The 14073-nt window shown below is 28.7% G+C and overlaps 1 protein-coding gene across 19 annotated transcripts in view; it reads left to right on the top strand.

Annotated features, from left to right (window-relative positions):
* LOC119616084 (transient receptor potential cation channel trpm) overlaps positions 1 to 14073 on the top strand; it is a 236896-nt gene that overhangs the window by 123902 nt on the left and 98921 nt on the right. For 14 of the 19 annotated variants that reach the window (XM_037972276.1, XM_037972258.1, XM_037972249.1 and 11 more), the window contains exon 6: positions 11487 to 11543. The exons of 3 other annotated variants lie outside the window; for them this stretch is intronic. In XM_037972276.1, coding sequence (XP_037828204.1) covers positions 11492 to 11543 — 52 coding nt within the window. In that variant the 5' untranslated portion in view covers positions 11487 to 11491. Of the gene's footprint in view, positions 1 to 994; positions 1290 to 11486; positions 11544 to 11715; positions 11826 to 14073 lie in introns of those variants that run through there. 2 more of the 19 variants (XM_037972415.1, XM_037972397.1) reach the window with 2 other exon arrangements.

Here is a 14073-nt window from a genome sequence, read left to right as displayed (position 1 = left end):
GTTACGTCTATAGGTGCTGATTTACTAGTCTAATGGCTAATCTATGCTCTAAAATAAGCGACAAGATATTTTATGTTAAGTTCCTTTAAAGCCTTACCTGCATAGCTCATCATCTCACTCTTCACGTCAGAACAGAGTATTTGAATTTATATTTTGTTGATAGCATTTCTAACAAATTTCGTTTCCTCCTGTTGCCTACCATTATTTAGCAAAAGAAACATATATCAAATGTCATTTATTTGATTAAAACTTTATGGAATATTTATTTAATTTTTATTTCTGATTAATATGAAAGTAATATTTTATTAAATAAAAATATTAACCTTAGATATAACTAAAGAAAATTACATAAATACATTTATGAATCAAATAGCTGGATGTGTGCCTTGATATTAATGTTTGAAACATTTTCATTTCTTATCGAAAGTGTGGCAAATTTTAAGAGACAGCTAATATCTTGTTGAATTATAATTTACATTGTGAAGTGTTACCAAGTAGGAAAATGAAATACATTTTGCGGGATTTCTCTCCGGAGTATTTTTGGGATTATTCGCAAAAAAAGTAAACATGTAGTTAATAATTACATCAATATAACCCATAAATGTTGCAGATTTTGGGAAAACCAATAATACATATGCAACCAAGTTGATAATTATTTTTCAAAATAAGGAATGAAACTGAATTCTCTATCTAATGGATTCTATACTGGAGATGGAATACAAGTATGCATGTTTATAACAAATGAAAATATATCGGCAACTCTGTTACGGTGTTCAACCCAGAGAGGTTTGTTTGTTTGATTAATCAGTTTTTTTTTTATCTGTTCCGCACAAAACAAAACAGCGACTGTTTATTTATTTTAACTTTTCGTCGCCGAGAGTAACGGAATCGATTAGAAGAGATACAAATATAGATACAAAATACAATTTGAAATTCAGTTCCATTGATATATTCGGTTCTATTCTGTATGTTATTCTGCTTTTTTTTAACTATTTTCAGTGAGCAGTACAACTTGAAATGAGTTAAAGTCGTGACGGTCAAAAACGCCAGTGTTAATATTTTAAAAATTTTTCATAGATAAAAAAACGGCAAAAATAATAACGAAACATACAATTCAATGTGTTCAATAATGTGATCAATTTGTTAATAACAAAAACAAAAGAAATATTTATGTTTAGTTAATATTTAATACAAAATAATATTTGACGAGAATAACTACGTGCGACTTCTTGCCATTTAAGAGTATTTGTTGTAAATGTGAAATGTATTACCACACAAATTGGGTTTTTGTAAGTTTTTAATATATTTTTATATAAAAACACATTTATTATTACCAAACTGTCTTTAATTATTTTAATATGAAATCATTTTTTTTAATGATTTGTTATTCAAATTATACAAAAAGAATGAAAATTGTTAAAATTGCAGATACTTTTTGAGTGTATTTGTGAGATCTCAATGGAAATAAAGAGCAAAGAGTATCTGAGTGTAAAGAAAAAACAAATAATATAAAATCGAATTTATATGTACGAGTGAGTATTTTTGCACTTCTAGTACAAGTATCTGCGTTGTACTGCTTTTGGACGTCACCAAACAGTTGTTTGCCCATAAAATGTTTTTTTTTTTGCGAGTATTCATTATATTCTCTTAACTTAGTTAAAATACACATTCAAATATCTCTTAGATGTTATGTTTTTTGTTTAGTTTTGTTTAAAACTCATGTGAATGAACTATTTTTATTGATTTCATTTCATTCTCTTTGTTAGTTCGATCAGCTGTATTTGGATCGGCATGAAATTTTCTTGAAATATCTAAATCAGCTGTTAGCTATAAGAGTTGCCAATATTAAATATTAACCCCTATATTTATAAATGCATAATAAAGTTGTTGATGGTTTATTGTAGGAATTTTGTATGGAAAATGTGCGTAATAAACCTAAAATAAACGATTGATATCTTTATGAATACAGGGGTAAGAGTTTGTCCATGTTCTACGACATTTGTTGATTCCAAAAGTCACAAGTACACAGAAAAAACTAAAAATATGTTTCAATTATCAAAATAATTGTATCAAGCAAGTTTTGCACCTATCACCAAAATGATGATATCAATTATCAAATTTGTAAAAAAATTAAAAAAATACTTTTTTTTCCAAATAACGAATTAATCAGAACAATTAATATCAATAATTGAGACAAAATTTAAAATTGATTAATTCATTAATTGTGTAAATTAAATATTTAATAAAAATGAAATCTAATTTTTATTAATTTATTAATCAAATGAATTAGTTTGTTTGGTAGAAAATGTATTAAAAACCAATTAAGTTGATGATTAAAACAATCAAATTATTAATTGATTACTCACAATGTTAAAGGAATGCTTGACCTTTAACAATGCGTTGAGCATTTACAAAAAATATCACTTTATTATCAAATTTGAACATATAAAGTGTTTTATAAATTGTCAGGAAATTTAAATATTATATGCCTAAAATCGTATTGACTATTTAAGAATTATAAACATTGTTAGCATAAGAAATCAAAATAAAATATTTAAAAAAAAACTAAAATAGAAAAGGTGGCCAGAAAATTTTTTTCAATCCATTAAAAAACTAATTGAATCAATTAAAAATTTAATCAAATTTGTAAACTTAGGTTTTAAACAACGAGATAATTAAGACAAATAAAAAATTGCTTAAATTAAAATTAAAGAAAGAGAAAAACATGTTATTTGAAAATAAACTACTGATAATTTTTCCTGTGTACAAGAATGAACTTTAAATAATGATATTTGACTATTTGTGACTTTAGTTTTCAATAAAGTTTTTATTTTATTTGATTATTAATTTTTTTAATGTCTGTAGGTGTACGATTGGACGGATCTAAATTGCATGAAAACTTTTTAAAATGTAGTTAAGAAATGCAAACTTATGCAGTTTTTAAGAAGTTTTTCTCTGTTGCTGGAAATGTGTCTGTATGTGTGTTCGCAAAAGTTTTTTGTCCTTGTAATCTGTAACCACACTTTTATTGTATGGTTTTTCTTTAAGCTAAAAGTTAGTTTTCAATACTTTTTTAATAAACTAAAGACATTTTTATAAAAGCTTTGTATATAGAGAGAGATTAACAGTGATTCTGAGATTCACTACATTTAACTATAGTTGCACACTTTAATGTCATATTAATAATTTTATACAGAAATCTATTTTTATAGCCCCACTTATACAATATTGCAAAATGTTAATTTTACTCAATAAAATTTTTAAGCCTTTTGAGGTTCATAAGAAAATAAATATTTAATTTAACTTCCTCCAAAATAGACCTTATGAATAACTCACTCGATCGCATTCTACTGTTTCTTTATACTTAAATATGATTAAAATAATATCATATATCGATATTATTCTGAGCGTCATGGAAATTTGTAGAAGAGTTTCTTGAATAAATTATGGGCTGAATTCTTCAGAAATGAAGAGAGTCTTTAAATTCTTATAACTAATAATTTTCTGTCAATGCCTTAACTTTTACAGGATTTATTTGAAATAGGCTTACAATTCAAAATCTAGGTCGAAAAAAATGTATAGGAATGTCTGACTTCATATTTATGAACAAAACCATTACTGAACTAAGGCCCATTATTACAACTTCTAATAACTAAAGGTAGGATTTTTTAATGCCCACCATTTGTCTCTCGTTATTATGTGTATACGGGAAGATAAGCTGGCGGAAAGATCTACTTATGCTTTATGGATATCCTTTACCTAAAGTATCTAAAGTACAAGTTGGACCTCAAAAACTAAAAAATAAGAAAATATCTAAATCTTTTATAGTTTACCAAAAGTAAAGAACATCGAATGTCTAGCTACTTCCTCCTTGTTATTCTTTTGCGACACTCTTTCCTTAGAGTTTTATTTCGCCGACGTGCTCCTCTTCGGAATATTTTACTTGGTTTTGTAGCCCTTTCACGCAGAATTCTGTTTTGAGATTCATTTAAGTGAGGCATGGCCGTTTACGTTTTTAGGTTTAATGGTACTTTTTGAATTTTCAAAAATTTAGAGATAAAAAGTACTAAAAAGTTCTCTCTCTTAAAGAATTTTATTTAATAAGGACCATGTAAATTTTATAATCATGTATTTTGGATTCATATTATAGAGCATACAAAAAAGTATCATTTGAATAACGAAAAAGTACCAAAAGTGGAATAAATTCTTCCTTTGTGTGAAGTACTAATAAAAAATATAATTTCCTTCCTTCACGTCCTGGAATAGACTTTTTCGAGAATTAAGTTTGCAAAAGACTCCGTTTTTAAATCAATTTATTAGAGACTAGCATAGCCTGGGTGCTTCGCTACCCTAATCTAAATTAAATACATACACAATTTTGTTTATTTTTATAGAAAATTAAAATTGAGTAAACATTTTTTTAATGTTTCAGTTTTTTATGTTCAATATCACGTGAATAAATTCGCATTCAATAAGATGCTTGCATTTTTAGATTCATTTGTTTAGCTTCCACATTATAAAAAATTTCAAAAGTACTATTTGAAAATAAATAAAATACCTCTTATATATTCTCATTTAATCAAAAATTTTATGTTTCTGTGTTAATAATATTGAATACAATTAAAGAAATATAATTTGATGAATGAAAAAGTACCAAAGTCCCTTTCATTTTAAATTTTATATTTCTATGTTCAATATCGTAAAAATATCAAAAAGTACCATCGGAAAACCGAAAAAGTACAAAAATCTATATCAATAAATTCTCATTTAATAAGAAACGTGTGTCATGTGTTACGGTTAACCATTATAGAGAATCCAGAAGGTACCATTTGAAGAATGGAAAAGTACCAAAGAGTTTCCACTGACAGAATATTATTCAGTGAAGACAATGTATGTTAAAATTTATGTTCCTAGATTGAATATTTTAGAAAATTCAAAAAGTACCATTTATGAGATAAAAAGTACTAAAAAAAAGAAGATCCTTAAAGAATCTTATTCAATGAGGACCGTGTATGTTTAATAATCAAGAGTATCATTTGAAAAAAGAAAAATAACCAAAAGTGGAATAAATTCTACCTTAGTGCAAAGTATTAATCAAAATAGTAAAATTTGTGCCCTTTTTCGCTTAGAATTATACTTTTTTGAGAATCACAGATAAAACTGAAATTGTGCTTTCAAAAAATACCAAACAATTTCCTCGAATTTGGTCCTATATAGCCCATAGTACTCGAATTCCAAAATAATATACCAATAGTTTATTTTGTGTCAGTAAATAAACTACCTTTTCAAATTTTATAAAAATTAGCTCAATGAGTTCGAATAAAATTAAATTTCCCGTTTTTCCTTTTTTGGTACTTTTTTCCCCAGTGAAATAGCAAAAATTTTGTTTCAACTTACAGAGTTAGTGCGTAATTTAATAGAAATACTTCAAAAAGAAATACTAAAAAAAAGTACCAAAAATACAGTTTTCTCCCTTTTACACCCAAAAAGAACTGAATTTTAAAAAAGTACGAAGCAGGTGTCTCATAATTTTGGGAGATATATTCAAAATATTTACAAAAATTGTATTTTGTTTATTAGTTAAGAAGTTATAAAGGGTCAAAAAAGGTACCAAACACCCCTTTGCTTATTTTAAGAGTGCATTTAAAATTTTTCTTGCATCAATAATATTACGTAAGATAATTAAGAAACCCTGTTTTACCCGTTTTTTAAATTTCCAAAAATCCCTCCTTAGTGGATCTACATAACACATCTACTGTCAAAATTCAGGTTCAGCCGTTTGGGCCGTAACGCTACTCTTTTATATATATAGATAAAACTGAGACGATACAAATATGCATTTATTTGCTTAAGAAAAATTTATGTTTTCAAAAAGAACTAATAAATAAAATTTGGTCCTATATAGTCCTTAGTACCTGAGTTCAATAATAATAGCTTATTTTGTGTGAGTAAATTTTTTTTAGTTTATAAAAATTGGCTCTTTGGGTGTGTATAAAAATTACCCTATTCGGTGCTTTTTTTCTCCTCAGTTAAGCAATCTAGAAATTGTTTAAAATTAACAAATTCCCCACACAACTTAAATTTATTTATTCTCAGAGAGTAAAGCCCTGGGATAAACAAAAATGACTCTTTGGTGTTACAATACCAAGTAAAACCCCAAATGAATCAAGGGTTCATTAAGATATAATTGCAGAAAATAAATTCGTAAAATTCCCATTTCACTCTTTTGAGCAAAAAAAAAAAAAATACAACAAAAACCTTCATTTTGAAAAAATAGAGGAAAATTTTTGGAAAGAATGAATAAATAGCTATCTGAACTCCTTTGGATAATATTTGCTAGGCCCAATAGGTGAAAAGTTACACTCATTTGAATAAAACGCTGTATGAAAGAAATGTCCAACTTTGACCCCCTCTAAGTCCAGCAGTTCTTGACCTATAGAGTTAAATTTGAGTCTGACCTACTATTCAATAGTACTAACCTTAGTGCAAATTTCGATTTTTGAGTTGGGTCACTTGACATGAAATTCCCCATATAGAACATCCTTTTTATAGACAACATACTTTGAAACATTTTAATATACATAATTAAATTATTTGCTGGTCAATCTCATCTATGGTTGTTGTTAGAATGTTGTTACACAAGTCGTAATCATAAGTTTTTAGCTAAATTTATTTAAGAACTTTTATGTTAAAAATCAACGTCAACTCCTTTCAGCAGCGTAAAAAATTAAATATTAAGCATTAAAAAATATTTGTTTTTATTGCGAAATAACATTTATTTAAGAAAAATTTATAAAGTTCAAAAGTGAATGCTTTTATTATATGTTTCTAGTGTTGCCATATATTCAGATTGATACTGTTCTGAACGCACATCAATAATAAAAATGAACAAGTGAAACTCAAATAACAAGTAGCACTTTTGAGGTAAAATATTTTAAAGTTATAAATGGCAACATTGTCATGTTCACACAGTTAAGAGATACAAATAAAACTTTATCATACTGGTAGCAAGGAAATTGGAAGAGAAAATCGCAACAATAAATTGAAGTGAATTACAATAGAAAACTATACAAATTGTCAGATATACGTACATATGTATATTTTATGTACATAGTAGTAATACATTCATAAGAATGAATATTTGGATATACATTAGACGGGCGTTCAGGTTCAGTTTTAAAATTCCTTAAACAGAGAATCGATTTGGTAGACCTTTCCGATTTGTCGTACTTCATAGGGAATTAAAGTATTAAAAAGTATTAATTTTCCTAGTTAGCCGCCACCAGTCGTAGATCGAATCCGCGTTTATGATTTGACAGAGTCATGTATTATTGATTATTTTTTTGGTGATTTGATAACGTCATGTGTTTTTGTTGTTAATTTGACTACTATACGTACATACTTTGACAACGAATGTTATTGAAAAATTATAAACATTTTAGTGTCAATTTGGTACCAAGCGTGTATAATTTTAAAACGTTTTTTTCCCTCTGTGTACATTATTTTCTTCTAACTTCTGAACAGATCAGCTGATCTGATCCAAATTTTGACATTTAAGTTATATAAAGTGGTATTTAAAAATGTTAAAAGCGTTATTATATATACTATATGTGTATAATCAAAGCTGTCTGAAATGTTGGTAATGGAAGTCATGGTTAGAAGCATAAAGCTTTTCCTTGGACTAGTCTAATGAATATTTCTATAAGCAGTACATGTATGAACAACAGCTGTATTTCGCAAATTAGAAATTACCGTTGAATATATCATGATTTTCAATAAAGCCCTTTTGATGTTGAACCAATGTTTAAGTAGATATCACAATCATACAGATCAATATCAAAGTTCTTTCAAAATTCAGTTTTTGAAGGAACTTTGTCAAAAAGGGACAGATTCGAAGCTGCAGTTACTAAATAATTGACAACAGCTGTATATATAGGAAGAGTGGTGTGTATGAATGTGGTCGTGGCTTTATTAAAATAACAGTTTGTATGACTTCTCAAGTACTTGGTACAATTACGAACAAATGTATAGTAATATATTAAATGTATGTATGTACTCGTGAAGGAAAATTTATACAATGAAAAACTGTTATAAGGGTTAAGGAGTGAAATTAGATACATACATTATAGTATGATATGTGAGTCTAGACTATGGAGTTTCTTAATTTAAAGTTTTGCTCAAAGTAAATTTCGATGCCAAATGTGTAATGGAAATGTTAAATATTGAAAATAGTAAACTCCGTTTTGGATAGTAACTGGTATTTTTATACCCTTTACCTTCGTGAGAAGGGCATATGTATATAAGTTTGTTATTCTATTCACAATTTAAAAATAATAATTTTCTGTCCTCATAAATTACAAGTATAATTTGTAACTCCTTAGTTAAGTTTGTTTTCAAATATCTGTCCGTCTGTATATCCGTGTGTATTGAAGTCGAATTGCTTGGGTGGCGTGTCATAATGTCCATGGACGTTATGACACACTAAATTGAGTCATAGTGTCCATGGACGTTATGACAATTTCAAAAGTGTCACAATGTCTTTGAGCAAAATGACATAAAGTCTATGGATTTCAATGAGTCCATTTATCAAAAAAGTCTAATTTCGAGAAGCCGCTTTTTGAAATATCCCAGAGTTGAAAGCCCGGCCGAAGGCCGGCTATGCAGGAAACTTTTTTAAAGGAATCCAAAACTCAACATACGTCAAATTTCGGAGCAATTTTTTTGGGATAAGAGTGTCCCTTTCCTAAATTCATAACAAATTTTCCAATACATTTAATTGCCACAATGGACATTATGACACTTTTAAGAATTGTCATAACGTCCATGGACACAATAACACTTTTAGGTGTGTCATAATGTCAATGGACATTATGTCACTGGTGACACGTCACCAGTGCTTTACGTGAGTACCCGCCGTGTTGGCCTATCTCACGGTGGTCTTTTTCAATCACTAGGTGAGCTTTGTGACAACTCACCACCGCCCCCTCGATCTTCAATGAAGAAATCAGGTGGCAATTTCTGTACATGGTTAAAGCGGGTCCAGGTACAAGCACTTGGCTCAAGTGTTCGAGCTATCTAATCTATGACCATTGCTGCCCCGTGGCTTAACTTCCGAGATGTACAACATCACTTCCGTTTACAACCACGCAGATGGAATGGTCTCTGTTGAGTTGGCAACAGCATCTAGAGACGTAACCGGTAGACCGAAGTACGAATCCATCAAATAAGCCGAGACTTTGTTCTTACTCACAGTGACACACTGTGGTATGATATGAACAGAGTTTACTCTGATATGAACAGAGTTTACTCTGAACATAGCTGGACAAGGAAGGAAAATTCGATGGTATCATTTGTGTATGATACCTTTCATCCATCATCATTCAACCCAGTACAATTTTCATTCATCCTACACACTCATATATGGGGGGTGGTGGGTGGTGCCCGCATACCCTTACATTCATCCCGTACCGTACCAACACCAACTCATTTCCAAGTCTCACAGTGACTCCTCTGTGGGGTATCTATTGTCTTCGGCAACAGCACCGAACTTATCCCCAAATATTGACTTTACTTTACATCAGCCCTTTAACCTCCACTTACTCTTCCCGCGAATTTGGGTTTAAACCACAGCCACTACGTGGATCCCGAAGGAACCTCAACCAACTGACCAGCCAGGATAAGTCCTGCGGGCAAGTGGCCACCCGTAGTACCAGATTATGTGGTTCTCTGGTTAGACCCCATGTCGAATCATACCACGGAATAGCCGATGAGTGAAGTGACATCATCAGTTTATAGTCCCGGCAGACTAGAGGTACTGGTAGCACCTCTTTACCCCGGAATTGCAATACACCAAGATGGGATCTGTCATCATGCCCTCGGGGCGTGGTTTGAATTTTCTAAAATATTGAACCTAGAAACATGAAATTATGTATGTAGAGCCCGGATTAAGTGAGAGCACTTAAAATGGGACTTTTTGGTACTTTATGACACTTTTTCGTTTTATGACTGGTATATTTTGATTTTTTGTAATAAAATTAGTACTGTATTTTTTAACACATCATGGTGAAGAGTATATAAGATCCGGCTCTGCCGAATATACAACTCTTACTTGTTATGGTTATTGTAATTGTTTTTTATAATTTTTTAAGAAATCGACTTAAATGGATAAAGAATAAAAATATTTTAAAAATAAACTTTAAGAAATTATTGTAAATATTGTATAATTCACAAGATTCAGTATTTCGTATGGATATTTTATTTAAAAATTTTAACTGAAAAACACTCAAAAATATTTTTTAAACATTGTTTAAAACTATCCGTCCTAATTACTGAATTACACCTCTATTCACCTTGTAAATATGCACATAATTTTTCAAAACAATAAATTTTTATTCAATAAAAGTGAAGCGGTTGTAAGTCAAGAAAGCATCTAAAGGTATAAAAGTCTCTCAATCCCCAAAAATAATCGACTAATTTTTTCTTTAAACCCCCTCTAATCAACCTCCTTTTTAGTATTAACCACTTTGAGAGAAACCTTAATAATGTTAAAAACATTTGAATTTTTAATAATTTATAACTTCTTTCTTCTTTTTTATTTCTTCCATTTCTTTTTCTTCTAATTACACTTTTTATTTGCACCTCTCTCTCTCTCTCTTTCTACTCTATTCTTCTCTATTCTATAATAACTTAATATTATTATGACCTTAAACTAAATACAATAAATAATATTTATTTTTCTTTTTTTTATTAAATTCATTCAATTACAAATTAAAATTGCAATAATAAATTTATTGCTTTAACTCAATTACACAATAAATATTCTAATTTTTTTATTTATGATTTAAATTTATTTTTTTTTTTTATTTCATAAAACCAATATCCTGGAAACGCGTTAAAAAAACCTTATATTTTTTTGCAAAAATGAAAAAATAATTAAAAAAATAAACAAATCATGCACTTGTTGCTTGAGTAAATGTGTGTATTTTATTTCAATTTCAACATAAAAATTATTTTGCACGCATACAACTCAAAAAAAATTCCACCCATCCGTGTTCCGTATCCGATTATTGTGCACACCCACCGTTCCTAAAAAAAAACTAAATAAAAAATAAATAAATTTTTAAAAAATATTGAAAATATTGACATAATTGAAACCCCCTTCCCATTTTCACATACACCTATAATTGTGATTTTTTTAAATAAATAAATAAATGTAAAAACTTTTTATAAATAAACTTTATTCAATATGTCTAATATTTGTCTAATATTACACACATTCACACGTCCTTGTTTAAAAATTCTTCTTCTTTTACTACCACCTCAACCACCACCAACCACCGATCGATCGTTTTGTACGTTCCACCACGTTCACAATCATCTCAACCACGAACAACTTTCAATTAAATGTTTAATACATTCAATGAATGAAACGTATGAAATCAATCAATCAATGAATGAATTATAATAAAATCAAATCAAATGATTAGATACCATGGGGATTGAAAAAAATCTGTTGGGGATTGATAAATATAACTGTGCCCAGGGTAAGCAATTTAATATAAATATTAAAAAATCATCAATTTACATTTTCGTTTTAGTTTTCTTTTTTCGTTGTTTTTGTAATTGTATTTGTGTTGTAATTTAAATTTTGTTGTTTTTTTTAATTTTTAATTTGTTTTTATTATTAATTTTTTATTTAACATAATCCATCACTAGTGTGAGATGATTGATATGTATGATATTCGGGGGTCCACTTGATAATTCGATTCGTAATATATCGCACTGTATAATTTAAGTAAATCGAATCGAATTATGGACTTATAAAGGTTCGTATAATAAAAAAATTTAACAATATTAAAAGTTAAAATATTAACTACTTATAAACATTTATAGCTAGTTTTGTATAAAATAATTTTCGGGGGATGCCAATTACATTTTCAATAACATTACGTTAGAAGTAATTGTAATTCACTTATTTTCAATTACAATTACTTTTAATACTTTAATTAGAATTGCTTTAATTATAATTAGTAATAATTCAATTACATATCTTGATAATAATTCAGTAGAATTTGTAAATATTGTTACATAACATTAATTTTTAATTACAAGTATTTGTAATTGCTCATAATTGAATTGGAAGTAACTGTTACTGGGTATTGCTCAATTACACATTACAAGTAATGGATAAATGTTAGGGTTGCCAATTATTCGAATAAAAATGTACTACATTTTTTAATTCGAGTAGTCGATTAAATTTTAAACATTATTCGATTATTCGAATGAATAACGAATAAAAGTTTTTTATTCCACTATCGGGCCCGTTGTGCGCCGCTTTTCATGGAAGCAAAAGGTTTGTTAGTTAAAAAAGACAACATAGTGTCCCCTGAATGTATCACTTTCAATGTTATGAAACTCAGTTTCCTGGCCGTAATTCTTAAGAATAAGAAATTAGTGTTCATAAGAAATGTTCCGCTTGACCAAGACATTCTATCTGTGCTCAGTGTTTCAAATTTTCCGACATATTCTGTGTCTGGTATGCGATCAGGCACGTCCGATGATTACTTATAGCCTTCCAATGTGTCCTGTATATATTGATGAAAGTTATGAGCCGTTCGTTTGTAAGTATATCTTAAATAGGTTTCAATGGGTGGAATATCTAGCAACGTTTCTAGAGCCTTGCTTAACGTTGTGCTTATGGCACCACTTGTACCCAAGCAGCATGTACGCTGAACTCCCTGTTGTAGTTTGATATCAGTGTTGCCACAACAAAATTTTTTTTCTAACCAAAATTCGAATAAAAAATAACCAAATTAAGAAAAAAGTAAACAAAATTATTTTTATTTGTTTCATGTTTACATTTGGACATTAAAATAACAAATTCAAGTGGAACTATGTTAAATTTCGTCGCTAAACTATAATACCAGTTATGAGTGTTAATGTAATTTTCTGCACGGGATCTTATATGAGACGTATGGTCAATTATGGACCAATTCTCATAAAATCTGACAGAGATATTTTAGTTCCTTTAAAACTTGATTATGTTGAATTTTGTTGCAATATTGCAGTACATTATGAGCTTTAAAGTCATTTTCTGAGGAGACTTTTTATGAGGGATAGAGTCAATTATGTACCGATCCTCATAAACTTTGACAAATATATTTCCAATAAAACTTTTTTATATTGAATTTCATCGCTATAAATGCTTTTTTAAGCAATATAGTAATTTTCTGAATAGGGCATAATATGGGGACTAAGTGAAATCGTTGACCGATATTTCGCATTTTCAATGCCAATCAAACTGGGTCAATTAAAAATATTTTGGCAAAATATTTCAGTTTTCAACAATAAATATATGTCTCTTCGCGGATTCGTTAACAAATGTAATTAATATTTATATAAAAAAAACAACTGAGTTTTTAACGCGTTTTAGCGCAATTCAAAAATACTCCACATATGACTTTTTGGAAAACAATTTTAAATTATAAAATTCTTCCCATTTTATGTACAGATTTGGAGATTTCGTTCGAAATTTGGGTTTGAATTATAATACCATGTAGCGGATGTTAGCATTACATTCATAACTTCAGCAATATTTGTAAACGTAATCTATCCAAATTATCCGACAAATTGACCAAAATTTAGAATTTAAGACGGTAAAATAAAAACTAGTATACAACATCATCTAGAAAATGTAAATAAAGAACTAAAAGTCATGGTGAGATAGTAGAAGTCAAAGGTCATGAGTATCAAATCTTTGCATATATCGCGATTATTGTTCGTCGTACGAGTTTAGATGTTATTACAACTTTTGTATACAATACAATTTCATTTTCCTTAGCTGTGTTACTTAAAAATATCAGTTGATTAATACTTTAAATATATTGTGATACTATTCTTGCATCAATTAGCAGAAAATACTTTATTAATTCTTATTAAATCATTTATCTTAGAATTTCGGCAAATTAGCACAGTATCTGTTTATACAAAATTTCAAATAGGTATATAAGTTGCAATTATACTTCAAATTTTAAATTTAATTTGGAGGACATAATCTACTAAGTACGTAGACTA

This window comes from Lucilia sericata, unplaced genomic scaffold (assembly GCF_015586225.1).
Source record: "Lucilia sericata isolate MDLA Ls3-8-SP2 unplaced genomic scaffold, ASM1558622v1 Contig000002F_arrow, whole genome shotgun sequence".
NCBI classification, from domain to species: Eukaryota; Metazoa; Arthropoda; class Insecta; order Diptera; family Calliphoridae; genus Lucilia; species Lucilia sericata.
This window is presented reverse-complemented; position numbering and strand designations above follow the sequence as displayed.